The sequence below is a fragment of the Geotrypetes seraphini genome, chromosome 3, assembly GCF_902459505.1.
Source record: "Geotrypetes seraphini chromosome 3, aGeoSer1.1, whole genome shotgun sequence".
Lineage (NCBI taxonomy): Eukaryota > Metazoa > Chordata > Amphibia > Gymnophiona > Dermophiidae > Geotrypetes > Geotrypetes seraphini.
In genome coordinates this window covers 259719173-259743565 of record NC_047086.1, presented here as the reverse complement: position 1 = coordinate 259743565, position 24393 = coordinate 259719173, and the positions used below count along the sequence as shown (strand labels likewise).

General features: G+C 42.1%; 1 protein-coding gene across 1 annotated transcript in view; it reads right to left on the bottom strand.

Moving 5' to 3' along the window:
* Positions 1–24393, bottom strand: part of EDARADD (EDAR associated death domain) — a 162533-nt gene that overhangs the window by 23944 nt on the left and 114196 nt on the right. The window contains exons 3-4 of the mRNA XM_033935585.1: positions 19870–19909; positions 6230–6318 (exon numbers count right to left, since the gene is read on the bottom strand). Coding sequence (XP_033791476.1) covers positions 6230–6318; positions 19870–19909 — 129 coding nt within the window. The remainder of the gene's footprint in view (positions 1–6229; positions 6319–19869; positions 19910–24393) is intronic.

The following is a 24393-nucleotide window of genomic DNA, read 5'->3' as shown; positions in this document are numbered from 1 at the left end:
CCTCTGTGCCTGCTCTGGTCTCCTTCTGCTTCTCCTTTAGCGGTGGCTCGTCCCTTCTCAAGGCCTTTTGCAAAGGTGCTCTCGATAAGGCGAGCGCCTTTAACGCTCATCAACGATGCGCGCCGAACGGCTGAGCGCCGTTGGCTCCTCCCCTTTAGAGTTGGAGCCCAGTGGATGATGTCGGGGTGGGTGGAGCTAACTCTCTCTGCCTCCCCTAGCTCTCTCTCTGTCCTTATTCCCCCTCTTCTGCCTCTCTCCTTCGCCTGCTTTCTTCTTCTGCTAGCCGCCTCTCTCTTTCCTCAGCTCTCTGCTCCTTCCTCCACTGGCATTACAATTAGTACTATTATTATTATGGGAGTGGGGCCTGGGATGAGCTTGGGTGGGTTCTGGAGTAGAGCTTGGAAGGGGTCTGGGACAGAACATTTGGGTTCCCCCAAACAAAAAAGTGTTCCACTGTCTATGTCAGGAGTTACAATACTGGACAGGTCTAAGAAACCAAGGAGATGAGGAAGGTGAGCTGGAAGTATCAAAGGTTGGTAGTTTGGGCTACTAGCCTAGTGAGAAGCCACAAGAACTGAAAAAGTCTACCTAGAGAGGAAAGACGTAGTTGATGGATCAGAGTATTTTATACTTCTTTGGCCTAACCTAGTTAAATTTTGAAATGTGTCAGAAGTCTTACAGAAGGCAGCATTTAAGCTCTGTTTTTATTTGAAGAGCCACTCAGGGCTGGATTCTCAAAACTTGTCATTAAAATCCAGGAAGTCAATGTAGTGGCTGTAGTGGGAGCAATTTGACTTTTACAGGTGATTCTCATCATAATAGCATGCAAATTATATGCAAGTTATTTCTACAGAGAATCACCAGTGAAAGGGGGAAGGAACTGTGCCTGGTACTTGCTCAGAAGAGTAATCGCTAGGTGACAGCTCTTCCCTCCTGTCAAGGCTGTTCTCCCTGCTTCCAATCTTCTGAGCCTCAGGTCTTCCCAGGTCCTGCCAGCTCAGATGATTGACTGGCAGAGCAGCAGAGGGAAAAGTCCCCTTTACCGCTGACACCCCCCTCACCTGCTGCTGCCCAGCCACCCCTGTACAAGATCAGCAGGAAGAATGCTCACTTGCTTCTGCTGCTGGGGTTTGTCACCTCCCCCCCCCAACAACCCTCCCACACCTTTAAAGTGAAGGATGGCAGGAGGGATACCCACTCCCTCCTGACATTGGGGGTCCCATGTTCTCACCTACCCAACCCCCGTACCTTAGAGGTGAAGGATGGCTGGAGGAATGCCTACTCCCTCTGGCCGGCAGGCCCACCTCTTCAAAATGGTGGGCCTTCCCGGTGCATCTTGGGATGCACCAGGAAGGGTTCTAAGGCTCTGATTGGCCCAGGCACCTAAGGCCTTTTCTATAGAAGGAGCCTTAGGTACCTGGTCCAATTAAGGCCTTAAGCCCCTTACCGGAACATCCTGGGATGCACTTGGAGGGGGTCCAAGGTTCTGATTGGCCTAGGCACCTAAGGCCCCTCCTATGGGAGAGGCCTTAGGTGCCTGGGCCAATCAGAGCTTTATGCACCGGGAAGGTCCACCATTTTAAAGAGGTGGGCCTGCTGGCGAGAGGGAATGGGGAACTGTTGGTGGGGTTGTCAGAGGGGTTACATTAGCGGGAAGCGATTTTATGGTCGCTCCCGACACAGCTGTTCTTTAGAAGTTTAGAGTAGGGCTGCCAGCACATGTGGATGGAAATATATTGAAATATTTGAAAAGTATTTATTATTGAAAAAATATTTATTACTGAAGGTAGGAATACTTGGAGGAGGGGTTTTTTATGCCGATGAGGTAACTCTAAGAGTAGCCTGAATGCTTATAAAATTAGCAGCAGGCACGAGTCTGAGGCTTTTTCTCCCCCTTTACGCAATTCCTGAAGCATAGTAGTGGCTTTTTGAGTTTTAAGTCCACAGTGCGTTGTTGAGCCTTAGGAAGAGGTTTAAAATTATGCTATTGTAAAGGAGTAAAAAGTGAAATCTCTTTTTTTGAGAACAGGATTTGCACTAAAGGTATTTGAGTTTTTTTATTATTACAGTCCCTTTGTGTTTGTGAGTGTGGAGTGAATTATTGGGTTGTCAGGATACCCCAGCAGCAGGAGGGAGTGGGCATTCCTCCTGCTATCCTTCATCTCTATGGTACGGGGGCAGGGAGTTATCCAGCGGGAGACCTCAGCAGCAGGAGGGAGTTGGCATCCCTCCTGCTGGCTCTGCTCCCCAGAAGGAGGGAGGAATTGTGGGTCTTTTTAAATTGGAGATTTTTTTTGTGATGGGGTCTAAGCTGTCAAGCCTTACTTTCCTGTCAGTGCCTGAGCCAGCCAATCAGCGCTCAGGCATTAACTGGAAAATAAGACTACAACAGCTCAGACCCTGCTGGAAATTTTTACACACCAAAACAGTACAGCAAATTTGGAGAATCGCCCAGAGTTCTTGTTTTAATATTGATGACCTCATTATACTACCATTTTAATATTAATGACCATATTTGCATAGTACAATCAGAAGCTGCAAGGAAGCACAGAAAAGAACATGGCAAGACATTCTGAGAATTGGCCAGTAAAATACTTGGACACTAAACCGGCTAAGACTGGTTTAGCGTCCATCATTAAATGCATGGTGAGTTTTTAGATTCTGGCCCTCAGTCTGAACATTGAGTTTTTGATGAGTGACTGGCATTGTCTCAATGACAGAAGACCCTACAGAGGTAGGGCCTTAATTGTTTGCCTTTCCCTCTACCCAACTCAAACCTAGAGGTATGAGATACTGTAGAGTGTCAGCCCCTACTCACTTTGACACCTTTCATATTGCTTTGGAGGAAATACATTTATTATGAAGAATAGCATGTAAACTGTTTTTAGTATATATTTAAAATATAACAAAAGAATAGGATTGTAATCTTGATTAAAATAGAATCATGATGGCAGATAAAGGCCAAATGGCCCATCTAACCTGCCCATCCGCAGTAACCATTATCTCTTTCTCTCTCTGGGAGATCCCACATGCCTATCACAGGCCCTTTTAAATTCAGACATAGTTTCTGTCTCCACTACTTCTTCTGGGAGACTGTTCCTTCCATCTACCAACCTTTCTGTAAAAACTATTTCCTTGGATTACCTCTTAACTTCATCCCATGCCCTCTCATTGCAGTTTCCTTTCAAATTAAATAGATTTGACTCATGCACATTTACACTACATAAGTATTTAAACGTCTCTATCATATCTCCTCTCTCCCACCTTTCCTCCAAAGTATACAGATTGAGATCTTTAAGTCTGTCCCCATATGCCGTATGATGAAGACCACATACCATTTTAGTAGCATTCCTCTGGACCGACTCCATCCTTTTTATATCTTTTTGAAAGTGTAGCCTCCAGAATTGTACACAATATTCTAAATGAGGTCTCACCAAAGTCTTATACAGGGGCATCAATACCTCCTTTTTCCTACTAGCCATACCTCTCCCTATGCAACCTAGCATCCTTCTAGCTTTCATCGTCACCTATGCAACCTAGCATCCTTCTAGCTTTTATCGTCACCTTTTCAACCTGTTTGGGCACCTTAAGATCATCACATACAATCACACCCAAGTCCCGCTCTTCTGTCGTGCATATAAGCTCTTCACTCCCTAATCTGTACCATTCCATCGGGTTTTTGCAGCCCAAATGCATGACCTTGTATTTCTTAGCATTAAATTTTAGCTGCCAAATTTTAGACCATTCTACAAGCTTCACCAGGACTTTCTTCATGTTATTCACACCATCTACTCTACTCTATTGCATATTTTGGTATCATCTGCAAAGAGGCAAATCTTACCCGACAACCCTTCAGCAATATCATTTATAAAAATGTTAAAAAGCAGTATATACTAATGCACGAAGTATGGGAAACAAGATTCTGGATCTAGAAGCTGTGATGGAAGAAGAGGAGTTGGATATAGTGGCAACAGAGACATGGTTCACAGAGAGCCATGACTGGGATGTAGTTATACCGGGCTATAATCTGGTCAGGAAAGACAGGGTAGGCAGAAAAGTTGGAGGAGTAGCATTATATGTTAAAGAACATATTAAAGCCACACAATTGCATGATCTGCAGGACAAGGAATAGGCACTGTGGATCAATTTGGAAAGAGGGAATGGTGAATATATTTACATTGGTGTGATATACAGGTCTCCTTCACAGACAGAAGAAGTAGATAGAGATTTAATAGTAGGCATTCAAAATATATCTAAAAAAGGGGAAGTCTTGCTAATAGGTGATTTTAACATGCCAGATATTGATTGATTGGGGTATCCCTATTGCAGGGTCTTCTAGAAATAGGGAGATTCTGGATTCTCTACATGGAGAACTGTTCCAACAGTTGGTAATGGAACCCACACGGGATGGGGGTCATACTGGACTTAGTGCTTACAAATGTGGAAAGTGTTTCTGATGTTACAGTGGGTGATAACTGCATGGTACAGTTTAATATTCAGATGGGTATAAAGAAGGGGCCACTCTAACGCTGTCCTCTAGTGCCAAGTCACTTGTGAAAAAGCACACCAGGCTCTGAGGGAACTGTGTTTTCTTTCATCTCTCCTAACTGCTGCTCTTCCTGAGGATTCTATCAGCTGGTTTCAACACAGCAGCAAAGAGGGGCCACTCTAACGCTGTCCTCTAGTGCCAAGACACTTGTGAAAAAGCACACCAGGCTCAGAGGGAATTGTGTTTTCTTTCATCTCTAACTGCTGCTCTTCCTGAGGATTCTATCAGCTGGTTTCAACACAGCAGCAAAGAGGGGCCACTCTAACGCTGTCCTCTAGTGCCAAGACAAAAATCAAAATGTCCTATAGATAGACAGTCCTGGAGAGTCAATATCAAGCTGTACAATACAGCACTAAAAAAGCAAGAAAGAACTTCTATGGTGACAAAATCTCCAGGTCCAACAATTAAAGCAGTACTCTATTCAACATCTGGCATCTACGAACGTGGAGATGATGCGGTATACAAACCTAAGGATTAGATTAGATTAGATTAGATTAGATTAGAAGGCTCATTCAAAAGCAAAGGTTCTAGACTTTAAAAAAAACTAACTTTCTTCAGATGGGGGTTTACATCAAGGAATTATTGTCTGGATGGGAACATCTGGATGAAGTGGAAATGCGGTGGGCAAAACTGAAAGGAGTGATTGTAAGGGTGATAAACCGTTTTGTGAGGCAAGTAAGTAAAAGTAAGAGGAAAAGAGGTTCTCAAAAGTAGTAGCTGAGACGGTAAGGAATAAGAGGTTAGCTTTCATAAACTACAAAAGATCGCAGAAAGAGGAAGACAGGCAAAACATCTGGAAAACTTAAGAGCGGCTGGTCTTGTAGTCAGGAAAGCAAAGATGCAAATGGAAGAAAAATAGCTAACACAGTAAAATGGGGAGACAAGATATTTTATTAGATATATTAGTGATAGGAAGAAGTGCAAAAGTGGCATTTTGAGACTCAAAGGTGAATGGGAGGAATATGTAGAAGCTGATAAAGAAAAGGCCGAATTGCTTAACAGATATTTCTGTTTTGTGTTCACTGCTGAAGTGCCGGGAGCGGGACCGCAGAAGACAAACGTGAATAGGGTTGGAGGAGTAAAAGACCCTGATCAATTTTCAGAGGGTTGTGTTCGTGAGGAGCTAGCAAAAATAAAGGTAGACCATGCAATAGGGCCAGATGGCGTACATCCTAGGGTGCTGAAGGAACTTAGGGAAGTTCTAGTAGCTCCACTGACTGACCTTTTCAACGAGTCTCTAGAGTCAGGAGTGGTACCAGAGGACTGGCGAAGAGCGGATGTGGTCCCTTTCCACAAAAGTGGAAGTAAAGAAGAAGTAGGGAATAACAGGCCGGTAAGTCTGACTTCTGTGGTAAGCAAATTAATGGAAACACTTTTAAAACAGAGAATGGTCAAGTTTCTGGAATCCTGTGGATTATAGGACCCGAGGCAACATGGATTCACTAGAGGTAGGTGTTGTCAGACAAATCTGATCAATTTCTTTGACTGGGTGACCAGAGAATTGGATAGAGGATGTGCGCTAGATGTGGTATATTTAGATTTTAACAAAGCCTTTGACAGTGTTCTAGTGTTTTGTATATATCTTGTTTCATACTGTTTATATAATTCAGTATGCTTTGTTAACATTGGCCAAAAATAATTTTCAAAATTACAGTTTAGATTTTAATAACAATTTCTTACCTGCATTATCCTCCCATAATCAGAAGTAAGAGTCCTGATAGCAACAGATGTTACTTGAAGTGTAATTGGATCTGTTGGACATTCATTATCTAAAAAGAAAGAAATACTTTTCATTCTGTAAAACATAATGTTAGCATATTGTGACACATATTATGAAACAGGACCAGAATTTTTGAGACACCTCCAGAACAATTCCCTGAAACTAAACCATTGTTCCTGGAGCAATTTTTCTGGTGAAGTGAGATACAAGAGGGACAGATGCTAGTTCTTCTATTAGGCAGACTTGGAAATTGCCTAGAGCACAAAAGATTTGCTTGTAGCACTCTTACTTTGCTTGGCTTGATTCTGGTTAGTGCCGAGGATGTCAGAGGAAATATTCAGTGACACTATCTGGGTAGTGCTCTCACTGGAACTTGTCCTAGTAGAAATTTCGCCTACCTTTTGAATACTGATCCCATAATATTATTTTAGTTGAAAATGAAACAAAAGCATTTTGAGTAGGGACCATTTTGTTCATTGATTTCTTTTTTTTTAATTAAATCTTTATTAAGTTTCAAACAATCATAGTGCACAACAGCTATTTATACAAATAATGTTACAACAAAAACACTTTTAACCAATAGATGTACCTAACAATCACTTTAACCCCACCCCCAAATTAATAATCCATTACACATAATCAGGTTAGAATTATCCTGTGAATCCCCCCCACCTACCCCCTGGATGTGTATAATGAAATGACCAAAAATAAAATCAATCCTTACAATAACTTATCAATTGTTCCCAAATCCTCAAAATTTTTTTATAATTTCCTTGTACAGCCAACACCTGCTCCATTTTAAAAATATGACACAACAATTCTCACCAAAAACTGTAGCTCAACCTGTCCCAGTTTTTCCAATTTCTCAAAATCAGTTGCATAGCAACCCCTGTCATTATCAAAAGAAGTTTATTGTTATGAGAGGAAATTTGACTTTTAGCTCTTAACATTGTACCAAATAACAATATGTTAAAGCTACAGGATTCTCCAATAATTTGTTTATTTGATCCCAAATAGATTTCCAAAATTTTTGTATCAGTGGACAGTAAAACAGCAAATGATCCAATGTCCCGGCTTCAAGATGACAGTGCCAACATCTATTAGTTTTAGAACTATCCAACTTATGTAACTTAACAGGGGTCCATACTGCTGTATGCAACAAGAAAAACCAAGATTGTCTCACAGATGTGGCCATTGAGACGCATTAAACTGATGCTTTATCTCTAAGCTCCAAATGTCACAAAGACCATTCTTTGATATTTTATTCAAAAGGTCAGATATTAATTTATACCACTGCATGGCCTAATGACCCAAGAAATCTACTTGAAAGCATAAGATCTGCAAGCTATAATAATTTTTAAAAGTTTGCCAATCAGGGAACCCTTCCTGAATGACCTGCTTCAACTGCAGCCACCTATAATTTTGAGATTTAGCAATACCAAATTTGTGCTGTAGTTGTAAAAAGTCAAGCAGCTTTCCATTTAATACCACATCATCCAACATACGAATGCCCTCCTTCATACAATTCTCCCAGATGATTTTAAATCCGCCAATTTGAATCTTGGAGTTCAGCCAAAGTGACTGACACATGGATTTATGAATTGGAATAGATGTTAAATTATTGATAAATTTTAAAGTTTTCCAAGTGTCACATAAAATTCTATTGTCCTTTTATAATCTTGGCATCTTTACACTCAAGACATGACACAACCTCAGTGGAGACATGAGTTGCCATTCCAACCATAACCAATCCGGAACACTTTCCATGAGATCCAGAAGGATCCAATACATAGCCTGGGGCATAATATAGGCTTGATGGTACCTATAAAAATTTGGAAAATTTACCCCTCCCTCCGCAGTTGGTTTTTGTAAGGTTACTAAAGCAATTCTCACAGTTTTCCCCAGCCAAATAAATTTTGGTAAGAATACTATTCAATTTCTTGTAAAAGGACCCCTGAAAAAATACAGGTAACATGCCCATTTGGTAGCAAACCACAAGCAAAATCATCATCTTTACCGTCTGAACTCTCCCCCACCAAGATAGATATAATGAGTTCCATTGCTCATACATTTCTGAGACCTTAAGCAATAAAGATTTTTCATTTACTTTCATCGTTTCCTCCAATGTTCTCTGAATCCAAATACCTAGATATTTTATACCCTCTTCTTCCAGAGAAAAGGGAACGTATCAAATAAACCTTTTGGGCAGTGGACGTTTGACTGAAGAACTTCTGATTTACTCCAATTAATTTTATAGCTAGAAAATTTTCAAAATCTTTCAATCAAATCTAATAAATGTGGAATGGTAGTTTCAGGATTCCTCAAATGAAGCAAAATATCATCTGCGTAAGCAGAGACTTTATATATCCTGTATCTCCTTTGTCTGTTGAATAGCCAAAAGCAAGGGTTCCAGAACAATATCAAACAACAAAGGAGATGGTGGACATCCTTGTCTAACTCCCCTCTCCAGATAAAAACGTTCTGAAAAAGCATTATTAATATATAATCTGGAAGAAGGAGAACTATACAAAGTTTGAATCATTTGTATGAATCCGGATCCAATACCAAACCAATCCATTGCTTGATACATGAAGGTCCATTCTACCAGATCAAAGGCCTTCTTTGCATCTAAAGATACAGAGAAGGCCGGATCATCCATGGCTTTTGTTAAATTCAACGTGGAAAGCCAGTCTGGAGTTATTAGAAGAATGTCTTTCAGCAACAAACCAGTTTGGTGCATACAACTAATATAAGGGAGAGCCTTAGCTAAGCATAAAGCCAATAACTTGGCCAGCAGTTTCCCATCTACATTAATCAAAGATATAGGCCTGTAATTTGAAACCAACGTGGGATCTTTATTTGGCTTCAGCAAAACAATTGTTAAAGATTCTGCCATAGTACCTGTAATGCAACCTTTAGAGAGTTGAGCCTGATATAAATTTAATAGATGAGGTAATAGGGTAATTTGAAATGATTTATAAAACTCTACAGTGAAACCATCACCACCTGGAGCGGATCCAACTCTAAGGGACTTCAATGCTATTTGTAATTCTCTCATTGACAGAAGAGCCTCCAGATTTTCTTATATATACTCGGGAATTTTAGGACCCTTAATCAAGTTTAAAAACTCCAAGCCTTCAAGTTCTTTATTAAAATAAAGCTCAGAATACAAAGCTTTGTAAAAGACCAAAAATTGTTTTAAAATACTTCCAGTTTGAGAATGTATTCTCATCTTTAATTGCAATAATCTTAACTTTTCTTTTTTTTTGCTTTAAGATAATTACCTAATATTCTTCCCGCTTTATTTGAGGTTCCATAATACAATGCCTGCTGAGAAAATAATTATTTTCTAGCCATTTGAGAGGAAATCTCATTATATTTCTATTTAGCTTTTAGAAGGGCCTGTAGAGTAGAATGCTTCTGTAGGGGTGTTTCCTTATTCATACCTGAAGGTTAGGCCTCTCTGATGTCATAAAGCCTGAACCATTGTCTGCAAGAAATCTTTCCAGCCTGAACCATGCAAGAGAAAGTAGAAAACATCTTTGCTGTTTATGATGCCTGATGCATTCTGGGTATGTACCAGAACTGTATTCTAGTCAAGGACATCCAGCTATGCCTACATGCTCAGCCTGTGTGAATCTTGGGGGAACATTGCTCCTGTGCTGTTCTTATCTAACGAAGGTGCCTCTGTTACACAGCCTGTGCGAGACTCTATACAGAAAGGCTATTCATTCAAGTTCTGTTTCTGGATTGGTCCTGAGAGGTCATCTGACGAGAACCAAGTAGAAGATGCCTAATTATTGATTAGTTGTGCTAGGATGTAAGGGAGCTTGCATCTTATCATAGGTTTCTCTGCACATCTTCTATAATAATTAAGACCTGAAAAGTTACCTCTTGTGACTCTCTGCATGAGAGAGAGAACCTGGACTTTTATCTATATCTGGATTCCATCACATAAAGGAAACCTTGGCTGCCAACCTAATTTACAGCTGTTCCAGTGTCTATCGGACTTTGTTCCTGATTGGAAAATTCATATCTTCAGTGCTGAGTAGAAGACGTCTTCCCTTTCACCTGATTCTGTGCTAAGGCCTAATCGGATGGTGAGACAAGGAAATTTATCTATCTTATCAGCTGGGGTTAGATAGAATTCTATTGTGGTACAGGACAAGGAAGTGAAGTACCTGAGGTGATAAGCTATATTTTTAGTTGCTGCTAATCAGGAATGATTATTATAAGGAATTATTTAGTGTGATAATTATGTACTGAGTTTCATATATGTATTTGGATATTTTGTGAACAATAATTAGTTATTATTTACAGCGGGCTTGTGAATTATATTTTTATATTTCTATAATAAAGAATTTCACATAGCCTGGGTCTCTGTGTCGTGTAAGTAGGCAAAGCTTGCTGAACCTGGATGAAGTATTATGGTTTTCCCTAGCACCTGACCAAGATATATACGTAACTTGTTTATGTAACTGATTAGTCATCCATAAATCTACCGTATTTTCGCGGATATAACGCGCACCATTGTAAAACGCGCACAGGGGTATAGCGCGCAGAAATCACGATGATATGTACAAAAACTTTTCTATACCGCGCTCAGGCATATAACGCGCATGCTGCCCGACTCTCCTCTGGCCACCCCGACTCTCCTTTCGCTCTCCCCGACTCTCCTCTGGCCACCCCGACTCTCCTTTCGCCCTCCCCGACTCTCCTCTGGTTGCCCCGACTCACCCTGACTTTCGGTGCACTGCCCCGACTCTCCGTGCCTGTCCCCCTTGAAGTCCTGTCCCCCCTTGAAGGTCTGCCTGTCCCCCCTTGAAGATCTGCCTGTCCCCCCTTGAAGTCCTGTCCCCATCCTGAAAGCCTGATGCCCCCCCTCGACGTCCGATTCTTCTCCCCCCTCGGCAGGACCACTCGCACCCCCACCCCGAAGGACCGCCGACTCCCCGACAATATTGGGCCAGGAGGGAGCCCAAATCCTCCTGGCCACGGCGACCCCCTAACCCCACCCCGCACTACATTACGGGCAGGAGGGATCCCAGGCCCTCCTGCCCTCGACGCAAACCCCCTCCCCCCAACGACCGCCCCCCCCCCAAGAACCTCCGCCCGTCCCCCAGCCGACCCGCGACCCCCCTGGCCGACCCCCACGACACCCCCACCCGCCTTCCCCGTACTTTGTGTAGTTGGGCCAGAAGGGAGCCCAAACCCTCCTGGCCACGGCGACCCCCTAACCCCACCCCGCACTACATTACGGGCAGGAGGGATCCCAGGCCCTCCTGCCCTCGACGCAAACCCCCCTCCCTCCAACGACCGCCCCCCCCAAGAACCTCCGACCGACCCGCGATCCCCCTGGCCGACCCCCCCACCCCCCTTCCCCGTACCTTTGGAAGTTGGCCGGACAGACGGGAGCCAAACCCGCCTGTCCGGCAGGCAGCCAACGAAAGAATGAGGCCGGATTGGCCCATCCGTCCTAAAGCTCCGCCTACTGGTGGGGCCTAAGGCGCGTGGGCCAATCAGAATAGGCCCTGGAGCCTTAGGTCCCACCTGGGGGCGCGGCCTGAGACACATGGTCGGGTTTGGCCCATGTGCCTCAGGCCGCGCCCCCAGGTGGGACCTAAGGCTCCAGGGCCTATTCTGATTGGCCCACGCGCCTTAGGCCCCACCAGTAGGCGGAGCTTTAGGACGGATGGGCCAATCCGGCCTCATTCCTTCGTTGGCTGCCTGCCGGACAGGCGGGTTTGGCTCCCGTCTGTCCGGCCAACTTCCAAAGGTACGGGGAAGGGGGGTGGGGGGGTCGGCCAGGGGGGTCGCGGGTCGGTCGGAGGTTCTTGGGGGGGGGCGGTCGTTGGAGGGAGGGGGGTTTGCGTCGAGGGCAGGAGGGCCTGGGATCCCTCCTGCCCGTAATGTAGTGCGGGGTGGGGTTAGGGGGTCGCCGTGGCCAGGAGGGTTTGGGCTCCCTTCTGGCCCAACTACACAAAGTACGGGGAAGGTGGGTGGGGGTGTCGTGGGGGTCGGCCAGGGGGGTCGCGGGTCGGCTGGGGGACGGGCGGAGGTTCTTGGGGGGGGGCGGTCGTTGGGGGGAGGGGGTTTGCGTCGAGGGCAGGAGGGCCTGGGATCCCTCCTGCCCGTAATGTAGTGCGGGGTGGGGTTAGGGGGTCGCCGTGGCCAGGAGGGTTTGGGCTCCCTCCTGGCCCGATATTGTTGGGGAGTCGGCGGTCTTTCGGGGTGAGGGTGCGAGTGGTCCTGCCGGGGGGGGGATGTATCGGACGTCGGGGAGTCGGCCGGGCAAGAGGGCTTGGGCTCCCTCTTGCTCCGATCGTGGATGCGGGTGCGGGTGGGAGCGCGTGCGAGCGGTCGTTCGGGGTGGGGGTGCGAGCGGTCCTGCTGGGGGGGGTGAATCGGGCGTCGGGCGGGGTGGGAACTATGTTTAAAAACTTTTGTATACCGCGCTCAGGCATATAACGCGCGAGGGGTATGCGCGGTACGTAAAATCACGTATAACGCGCGCGTTATATCCGCGAAAATACGGTACTTACACTCCCATTTCCTGAACAATTGCGGCTCCAAATCTTTAATTTTCTGTTCAAGAGTAATAAATTCCAATTTCATCTGCTTCCTAATATATGTAGAATATGATATATGCCCCCTCAAGCTTTGAAAGCATCCCATAATGTTTCTAATGAGATTTCCTCTGAAGCATTAATTTGGAAATAATCATTCACTTTAATTTGAAATTCATCAAGAAAATTTGAATCCTCAAGCAATGTATTATTAAAATTCTAAACAGGTCTACTATATTCTTGCTCATCAAACTTAAACTCAGTCCAAACTCCTCTACGATCTGATAAAATGATTGGTTTTACAACCGCTTTTGTTACCTGAAACAAAAATATAATCTCTTCTTGAAAATGAATTATGAACATGGGAACAAAATGAAAATTCCCGAGCATTATAATGAAGGATCCTCCATATATCTTTTAGTCCACGTGACTGTACCAAATTATCTAAACCCGTGGAGGGGCATAATTAAAAAAAAAAAACGTCTAAGTCCCCTTTTGACCTAAGGCCTTAAACGTTGAAAGTAGAAGCAGAGAAAATGTCCTTTATAAAAAAACATCCAAAAGGAGGTTTTTTTGATAATGGCCTGCCTCTACGTTCAACTGTTTAAACGCCCAGACCACCACTACGTATAAACTTACACCATATAATCAACCTAAAAAAGCCTAAGTCCCAAAAGTCCAAAACAAGGGCTTTTAGGCGAAGGAGGAGCCAGTTCTTCGCCTAAAAGCTGGATTCTGTAGCCTGTGTCTGTCAAAAAGAACACCGGTTACAGAATCCACCCCCCTCCCTACATCGATCAGAGCAGTAGAGAGCCCAAGCCTTCCTGCCCTGCGGCACCCCGAACCCCCGATGAAGATCGGGCAAGAGGGAGCCCAAGCCCTCCTGCCCCACGGCACCCCCGAATCCCTGATGAAGATCGGGGCAAGAGGGAACCCAAGCCCTCTTGCCCCGGCGATTCCTCAACCCCCCCTCCCATTACGATAGGGCCAGGAGGGAGCCCAAGCCCTCCTGGCCCGGCGACTGCCCACCTGACCGATCCAGCCAGGAGGGAGCCCAAGCCCTCCTGGCCCAGTGACACCCCCTACCCCCCACCCCCACTAAAATACGGGCAGGAGGGATCCCAGGCCCTCCTGCCCTTGACACCCCCCCCCGCCGACCCCTCGATCCCCCCACCCCCAATCCTCCCCTCCTACCTTTAAATCGTTGGCCAGACAGACGGGTGCCAAGCATTCATATATTAATTTAATACAACTTAAATATATACTCCTAAGTAAAATTTTACACTATTACCATCTATATCTGAAATCCAAGTATAGACATGTCTGACAATTCTCTAACTTAAACCTATCCCAGAATTTATATCTAATTACAAAATTAAACTCATATCAATTCCTTTAATTATATATGAACCTCAATCAATGTGACACCAGTAGATGGAGGCCATCATTTACTTGTGGTAGCGATGTCCACAAAGGAGATCATAAACCCTTCCATCTCTCTTTCGGACGGTACTTGGTGTCATGATATCTGGTCTGACTATTTCACTTATTATTTCAATCTAATCTGGACTCGGCTAAAATCTAAGACACACCCATGGACAAAAAGAGAACACCTCACAAGGGGCCATATCAACCCAGAGGAATATTGGTCACAATATGATCTACAAGTGAAGATAGAAGGAGTTGATTTCTAAGACCACTGGATGAAAACTAGCACATCCATTTTAGATAAAATTGCCCCTAAACGAAATAGTAAAAGCTGCTCAAACAAATACAACAAAGGTATTCAGAGTAACACTGGACCAGAGCCTGACCATGAAAGACCAGGTAGACTCCTTAATTAGAAAAATCTTTCTCACCCTCTGGAAGCTTCAGTCCATCAGAGCTTACTTCGATGTCTCATCATTTCAAATCCTGGTACAATCCCTTAAATTGGGTCAACTCGATTATTGTAACATCGCCTATTTGGCACTGCCCCAGAAGAATATACGATGATTGCAACTGGTACAAAATGCAGCGGTTAGACTACTTTGTGGACTGAAGAAGTTTGATCACGTAACATCTTCATATCGACTTCTACACTGGCTGCCGATGGAGGCACGTGTTAAATTAAAGTTTAGTTGTTTTTGCTTCAAGGTACTTTATGGCTTAGCCCCTAAATATATGAAAGACCTTTTCTCTTTCACAACCAACAGACACAGGTGAAGCTCACACCCGAACTTTGTTTCTTCACCGGTTAGAGGTTGTAAATTTAAAAGTCATCACCAACATATTTTCTCACATCAAGCAGCACTATGGGGTAAAGATCTAGAACAATTACTCATGCCTACTACTTATAGGGAATTCAGGAAACGCCTAAAAACACATCTGTTCCTGAAATACTTAGGAAACCAACCAGTACAATCTTAGTCCTCAACAAACGATCTCTAGAACTGTTAATCACTAAGTCTGTACTTTGTTAAGTCCACTCAATCGGTAACATCTTTAATCATTGTAAACTGCATAGAACTTCACGGTCCTGCAGTATATAAATTGTTATTATTATTAAACAATATTGTTTGAATTAAGTTACTCACAATACTTACTTTTGCATTTATATCCACCCTTTATCTTATCAAATAGAACAGAATACAATTCTTCTTCTATTAGAAAATAATTATAGGCATCAATACATTTTCTAACCTGGGCCAGAGCTAAACTATTCATATAATATTTATTAGCAACAGAGAATTGAATATGAACTCCTAAATAATAGTAAAACTATTAATTTTGACCCTTAAAATACCATCGACCGCTAAGTAAACATTTTATACATAAAAATTGAAGAATATGCCTGTTTTAAAAACTATGTAGCAGGCAAATCCTCAGCACTTAACTCCACTTCCCCCTCTACTCTCCTTTACATGAAAAGATAATTTTCCAGTCTATGTCACTACCCAATTCACGCCGAGCAGTCCCAATATGAAAGTGCGTTTTAGACCTCTGCGTTAAATTTCTTCCAGCAAACATTGTCGAAATCTTAGATCGAAAACAAGACAACGTCCTCTCAGTGCTGAAGCGCATGACCCCACCATATTTCAAGCCTCTTCTCCAAACTTCTTTCATTATCCATTGTACAATTTTGGCAGGAAACCAAACGATCTCCCAGTTTTGAATCACAGCACTCCATCTTGTAAAACTTTGATGCCATGCCCCCCCACACACATTAAGGGGCGTTCCTTCATGCCCGATTTTCCACCAATCAGCTGATAATAGAGAAGACTGGGAGGATTTTACTCCAATAATTCTTTTTTTTTTCCTTAAACATCACTGCAGGCCATTTCCCCTCTCTTCTCATGAGCCACAAAACTTCAACGAAAAGAAGATAATAAACGAGTACATGTCATTACCCGATCCATGTCGATCTTCCCAGTTTGAGTATGTATTTCAAGCCACTTCTCCAAACTTCATATCCACTGTACAATTTAACAGGAAACCATCAATCTGCTACCAGCTTTGAATCACAGCACTCCATCTTGTGAAACTTCGACGTCAAGCTGCTCACGTTAGGGGGTGTTCCTTCATGCCCAATTTTCCAGCAATCAGCTGATAATAGAGAAGACTAGGAGGATTCCACTCCAAAACCGGCATTTTTCAACTGTCAAAACTGTTTGTATAAACTATACACCAAGACTTCCATTAAAATACTTCTGTTCTTTACATATTTTAGTTTTCAAACACTCTTCTTGTAATCCTGTTACTCTTTATTACAAAATCAAAAATCTCTTCAGATGTAAACCCCCACATTCATCAGTCTAATAATCAATCCATGTTATGTATGCATCTGCTCCAGTTGCTGCTCCGTTTGCTGAGCCAAGTAATCCATCAACTTGGCAGGATCATCAAAATTTAAAGTTTCACTACCATGTGTAATCCACATTGTGGCAGGGTAAAAAGACCATATTTGATGTCAAGTTCTTTTAATTTTGGCCTCATTGACAGAAATTGTTTCCATTTTTGCGAAATCTGGCACAAATGACAATTTAGATTCTTTGTACTGAAGATTTCTATTTGCTTTTGCTAATCTCAGTATTTCCAGTGCCTGCTGAAATCTTAACACACAAAAGATTATCGGTCTTGGGCCCATTTGACTACTGAATCTTCTTGCTGGAATCCTGTGGGCTCGTTCAATTTCCAACTGAAATTTGAACTTTACTGGCAGCAAGTTTGGTATTAATTCCTCTAAAAAGGATACATGATTTATCCCTTTCAAATTTTCCTTGAGACCCAGGACCCTAATGTTATTCCTCCAGGCCCTATTCTCATAATCTTCCAGATGTTTTTCCATTCCTGACAGTCTTTTATGATCCTTCTGACACTGTACAAAACCCTCCTCCATCTTATCCATCCGACTCTCCAACTGGGTTGCCTGAACATTAGCAATTTCCATCTGTTATTTCACATTAGCCACCTCCACATTGCGCTCTGCACCATCTTTGGGCAGTGGAATTTTTGAGGGATTAACTGGATCTGCTTCTGCCATTTTGTACTTCCTCCAGCCAGAAAAGCCGATTCTATTTTAGATTACCTTGAAGTAATTTTCCATTTTGGTTTGATTCAGTTGCATATCCTATTAGAGAAAAATCTGTTCTGTGATCTGCAGTTGATTATATATAGTATCTAACACCTTTTGCTCACTTTCTCTAATTTTCTCTCATCTCTTTCCTTAGGTACACCTCTTGCTGTTTGTATCCTCATATTCTCCCTCTTCTTCTCCCAAACACCATCCTTCTGAACATTGCTATTATCTCTTATGAAACACCAAAGAATAGGGAATGTCAGCCTCTGCATACAAGCAATAAGCAATCCATAATAGAGCAGATCAGTCCAGGTCTTCAAACCAAACTTATACACTTCCCCCTCCCCATTCGCGGTTTTGGCAATCGCAATTTCACATATTCGCGATATTGGGTGGAGGGGAAAAGAAACAACCCATAGTTTAGCCTTCCCCTCTGCATCCCGGCCTTACCTGGTGGTCTAGCGGGCTTTCGGGGCAGGAGTGATCTTCCTACACTCCTGTCCCGTGTAGATCGCCAATAGGAAATGGCTGCCGTGAGCTCCCGTGGTAGTCTCAAGAGACTATGGGAACTCACAGCAGTCATTTCCTATTGGCGATCTGCACGGGGCAGGAGCGTAGGAAGATCGCTCCTGCCCCGAAAGCCTGCTAGACCACCAGGTAAGGCCAGGATGCTGGGGGGGAAGGCGGGAGGGAGGCGGGGGTGGGTCAGAGCTGGCCCGGAACTTCCTCTTTGATGTCAGAATTGACGTTGGGGGAAGTCTTCTAGGCCGGCCGTTGTGCAGTCGCTGCACTCGCCTCAGCTGGTCCTGTTGCTATGTCAGCGGCGTTGACAGGGAAGTAGGGATAAATTGTTAGTGGCAGTGGTGTGGGGACAGGCAGGGAGAAAGAAAGAAAGTTAGGGGAGTGTTGCGAGGGTGTCGGCTTTGGGGGGAGGAGAGCAGGGAGGCATATTTTTTCTCTCTCTTTGCCTCAGTTTAGCCCAGTGCCTGATAACACTAAAAGAGATAATGCAGGGAAGAGAATGGATATGAAATACTTGCCACAGGTCCTGACACGATGAGGACTGTCCAGTGGAGGAAGGCAGAAGGGACTTATATTTTCAAAGCCAGGCAGGACCAGTCTCTTGCCCAGAATCCACCAGCTCCCTTTCTGCCCACCAGCAGAAATGGTTGTGTTTGTCAAGGCATGAAATAGTAGACATATAGCCTTCACAAATGGCATCCTACATCCCCCATGAAAAATTAATGAAAGAAATTGAGGGCAGGGCTGGGGTTGGGCTAGGGTAGGATTGGGGGCAGGACTGAATATTAATAGATGTCCCATTTTGATGAAAAAAATAAATGGTCACATTACTCAACACTGGCTGTGTTTTGGCTGAAAAGCCTGCCTCAGGAGTCTTAAGAGTCTCATAAACTGAAGCAATTCATACATGAGAAAAACTTTAAAAAGTGCAGTTGGCTGTTTTTCTCAACTGCACATTTTTTTAGTTGTTCTCATGTAAGAACATAAGAACATAAGCAGTGCCTCCGCTGGGTCAGACCACAGGTCTATCCTGCCCAGCAGTCCGCTCCCGCGGCGGCCCAAACAGGTCACGACCTGTCTGAATCACCAGAAGGGGCCCCCTTGCCACCTTGGTTTCTCATTGAAGTCCTATCTTCCCATCGAAGTCCTAACCTTCCGGTCTTGCACATGCACGTCCTGGTTGGGTTTCTATACTTATTACCTGGTTAGCTTTCTATACTTGTGTTACATCCCAGCACCTCTCTCAGTATCCCACGATCCCTTTATCCCTCAGGAATCCGTCCAATCCCTGTTTGAATCCCTGTACTGTACTCTGCCTGATCACTTCCTCCGGTAGCGCATTCAAGTGTCCACGACCCTTTGGGTGAAAAAAAACTTCCTTGCATTTGTTTTGAACCTATCTCCCTTCAGTTTCTCCGAATGCCCCCTCGTACCTGTTGTCCCCTTCAGTCTGAAGAATCTGTCTCTATCCACCCTCTCTATGCCCCTCATGATCTTGAAGGTCTCTATTATATCTCCCCTGAGCCTCCTTTTTTCCAGAGAGAAGAGTCCCAGCCTATCCAACCTCTCGGCGTATGGGCAGTGTTCCAGTGTGTGAATTGATTCAGTTTATGAGGCTCTTAAGACTCCTGAGGCAGGCTTTTCAGCCAAAACACAGCCAGTGTTGAGTCAAGTCTTGTCTTGATATTACTTTGTAAGTTTACTATTAAATTCCCATTGGTTTGAAGACCTGGATTGCTCTGCTCTTTTTTGGATTGAATGCTTATCTCTTATGAAGCACATAAAAATTATAAATTAGCCCTCCTGTTTTTAAACGGATTGAGATAAAGAACTACAACTGGAAACTAATGCAAATTATCAAATAACTTTCTTTTCTTTTTAGCTTTACTCTTTTTTTTTTTTTTTGCTTAGGTATGTAAACACCTATAATAGTGAAAACTAGAATATACTATACCTTTAGGAATTTCTGTGTCTTGAACAGGGTATTTCTCTGGCTGTTAAAAATAAATAAACCTTTTATTTTATTGGTATTAGACAAGTTTTTATCACTTTAGGCATGGTAAAAAGACATTAAAAAAATTGATCAGAAGCCATTCATAATGAAATGCTTAGCAAATTTCTATGATGGAATGATCCTGGACTCATTTAACCACCCTCACTGTGTGATGTCACTATGTAAGAGTATTAAGTGGAAATGATAGGTAAGTTCCATGTAAGGAGATTGAAGGTGCAGTCTTACCCAGTTCATGAAATATCTGAAATCTAATAAGTACAGTTAACATGCACAAAATGATCTTTGAATGAAGAGGAGTCAAATACAAAGAATACCGGTAGTAAAAATCTATAACTATAATACACTTAGCCCCAGAAAATTGAGTCTGCCCTTTGATACTAGGGAGGTTTGCCAATGTGCATTAGTGCACAATGTATGCTTGCCCTCCTGGAGTGAGTGCCATAGAACTCCATACGATCTTAAAGGAGACTGTCATTGGATTCAATCCAATGTCATAGGAATGGCACCCCACACAATAAGAAGCCATTGGGACAGGGAATTAGGCAACCTGGAATTACAGCTGCTTGATCCAATAAAGGCAGGAAGGCCTTGTGATCAACAGTCAGGAAAGTTATTGGGCCATGTAAGTGTGCTGGAGTTGAGAGAATGGGGATCCTTTGGTGAATTTCTTGATTGGTTACAAGACAGCCCTTATTTTTGGAGCTTCTCCTCAATTCCTCTACTGTATATACGCAAATATAAGTCAATCCGAATATAAATCAAGACTCCCATTTTTCCCCCCCAAAAGGGAGGAAAAATGGTTGACTCAAATATAAACTGAGATTAAAAACTTGGGTGATCCTGGTGAGCCAGTCTACAAAGACTAGACATCCTTGCCATAAGTTTTAACACAAATATTTTTGTTAGTATAAAACCACACAATGTTTACAATAACATCAGTTTAAACAAATAAAAAGATATTGGCCATTATGACAGATATGTTACAAAGGAGTGTATACAAGATTAATATACTTAAGAACAACAAAAACAGGAATAACCAATAACATATAACCAAGTCGTTCATGGGTGCTTCTGTAAAACAAAATCTAGGTCCAAATAAATATTAGCCTGCTACAGATAGTAATTTTAGGTGACCTGTCATGACACATCAACAAAGATGACCATATTTTTTCAAAATATTTTTTTCTATACAAAATTCCTTTAGGATCAAAAGGTTAAAAAAACAACACACATCAGGAAACCAAAAATACCCCCATGAACACCCCCCAATAGTTAGCATGTACAGTGTGACCACACACAGGGAAAAGAAGAAGGAAGAATACCATACCTTACAGACTTGTAAATTTTATCATTCTCAAAAGAAAAATACAGAGTAATTACACTCCCCTGTGTTACCAGTAAGTGCATTGCAATAAACCACTTAGAAATTAAAATAGGCAGTATTAAAAAAAAAATCACCTAATAAAATTACCTAATAAACTTAACAGCTTTACCTTTTAGGGCAGAAGACATCTATTGATGTCAACTCTGTATGCTGATCGAGTGTGGGGCCTAGCATCTGCATATGCCCATAGAAACATATAAGATGATTCCGGAACTTGGAGCCGAGTAGATGGCAGGCTAATGGCTGAGCTCCCTCCCATGAGCAATTTTTATTTGAATTAATTAACAGATATTTCTTCTAATTTAACTCAAACAAGAGAAATGTCTTCAAATAAACAGAAGATACCAGAATCTCATTCTAAGTCAACAGGAAAAACAAAAAGACTAAAAGAAGATCTACAGTCCAGTGAGATACCTCTGCCTATGGATGCCTTGGATATAATTGAGGTACTGGAAGAAATGAAGAAGATAAATTTGAATATGATAGAAATGAAACAAGAAATGACCATTATGAACAGCAAATTTGATATATTAACTAATAAAATGGATAAGATAGAAAATAGAATAGAAAAAATTGAGCACATACAACAAAGGAATAAAGAAGATCATAATATCTTAATGGACTTAAATAAAAAAATGATTGATATGGAGAACAGATCTAGAAATCAAAATTTAAGAATACTTTGATTAAAGGAAGGAGCTGAGGGGAAGGATATGATTGCCTTTTTGGAAGAAGTAATTCCAAAAATTCTACCACTTAAAATAAAAGTTCCATTAGAAATAGAAAAAGCACATAGGATTGGTATGAGAAGTCAAAATAATGATAAGCCAAGAATTGTGATTTTTAAGGTATTAAGATTCCAACATGTACTGGAAATTTTAAGAGCATCAAAAGAAGTTAAAGAAGTAAAATATAAAGATTCCAAAATTATCATTCTACAGGACTTTGCAAAAGAGACTTCAAATTAGGAAAAAGTTCTTACAATTTAGACAACCTTTGAAGGATATGGGAGCTAAATATGGACTGTATTACCCTGCAGTAATGAGAGTTACATACAAGGAGAAATTTTATCAATTTAATGACCCAGAGAAACTTAAGGAATTTTTATCATCACAAGAAACAACTATGATTTAGAGTTTAATTTATTTATGGAAGTAAATATTTAGGAAATTGATAGGGTTTTTTTTAAAGTTGTTTATATGAGAGAGAAAAGTTTGGATTTAAAGGAAATATAGGAAATTTCTTTTCTTCATATACTTTAATGGATACCAAGATGGCTACTGTAATTGAGGGAATAACTATATTGGAATGATTAGAATAGTTTAAAATTAAACTGATATGGATTCTAATACAGAATGGTGAAGGAAAATAAATATAAAGAATTTTGCTGGCATTCAAGTTTCCCTGACGCCAAAAGGATTCTAAGAAGCAAGGGGAGGAGTTTCAAATGAGGCCTTGAGAAGGTTGTAAGATTTTTTCATCCAGGAAGTTTCCTAGTGCTGAAGAGGAGAGACATTGTGACATTGTATGGGGTGAAACTAGAGATTGGCACTTGGAATAAACATCGGAACACTAGAGCAGTGCTCCGCCTCCTCCCTCCCCCCGAACCTTGTGCTCTGCTCCGTTAAAATTTACTGTCTTTTGAGTCGGTGAGCGGGCCGGGGAGGAGGGGGCGTTTCCATTTGTTGAGCACGTCCCGATCCTGTCTTAGTCTGAGAGCTTTGGCGCCGCTGGAAAGGAGTGCACATTTTTGACATAACTAGATGGAAATTACCAATTAAATTAGTTGTGGAAGCTCTGATATAGCATTGTCTTACCGTGCAGGAGGAGAACAGGCTGCGTGCTTAACCCGGACATTTTTGGGTTCTTCATGTGATTGGCTGTGTGTAATTGACCCCGGAAGAACTTGTTGCAGTGCCTGGATCGCGCTGCACTTTCAGACTTTTGGCGCGGGTCCGGGCTGCTGAGTAGGTGTGGAGGGGCTCAAGTGGTGTGTAATCAGCCCGTGATGCATTCTTGTATATTTGTTTGTGCACGGGGCAGGGTGGATGCACGTGATTCTATGGCCTGGTTTTAGCGATGTGGGTTGAGAATGCAGGAGTAATGAATGAATGTCAGCAACCCTTACAGATATGGAAGCAGCTGAAACGACATGAAGAAAAATGACTTTGGTGAGAGCCCTCAAGGGTTTTTTTGCTGCCTGCTGTGAAAATAATGCCATGATTTGTGCAGTTTCACTAGGTTTTAATATTGGTAAGGGAACTGGAAGACAGTTTCACCTGACATGCCTAATGGGTTTCATGAGATTAAACTGTGGGAAGAAAATGGACTAATATACCAATAATCCAGGACTAAAGGGTGGTTACTGATTGATTTGAATCACACCTGAATAAGTTACTGTTGTCTTGACTGTGTGGGTTTTAAGTGTGAGATTATCATCTATGAATATGCCTGGAACCCATGCTTTAATACCAAGTTTTTGATTAATGAATATAATTTTGTTTGTTTAATGGGCTGCAGTGGCAAGAAAATGAGATGTCAAAAACAGAAACATTTTTTGTATCTAGCAGTAGAGTGTTTTTAGTGTTTCAATTAATAGATATACATCTGCCTGCTTCCTGAATTAATAGTGGATACTGCTGTGAATAATCAGTGTTCACTGAAATTGGAGTTAAGCACTGATATTGATCCTGCGGGAGTCATGATGGTACAGAATTTGGTGTGGACTGTTATATATGACTAATAAAACTCTTGGGCATATATTGGAGCACTTGCATGAAGTGGCATGCCCCCTATATTAGATTGTGTTTTTGGTAAAAAGTACTGGGGTCTGAATCCTTATGTATTAGCAGGGGATATTGTTTAAAGAATTGAAATGTTTTGATTGATGGAGGGAAGAGGAAAAAAGATATGAAAGGAAGAAAAAGGGGGGGAAAATTTTTTTTTTAATATGCTTTTGTCAATAGATTCTAAATATTTAACAAAATTATAAACAAACAAAAACAGAAAACATAAGATTGTTTCTTATAATATAATCCTATGTTTATTATTATGGTTTTTAGTTTAAAATGGTTTTATTA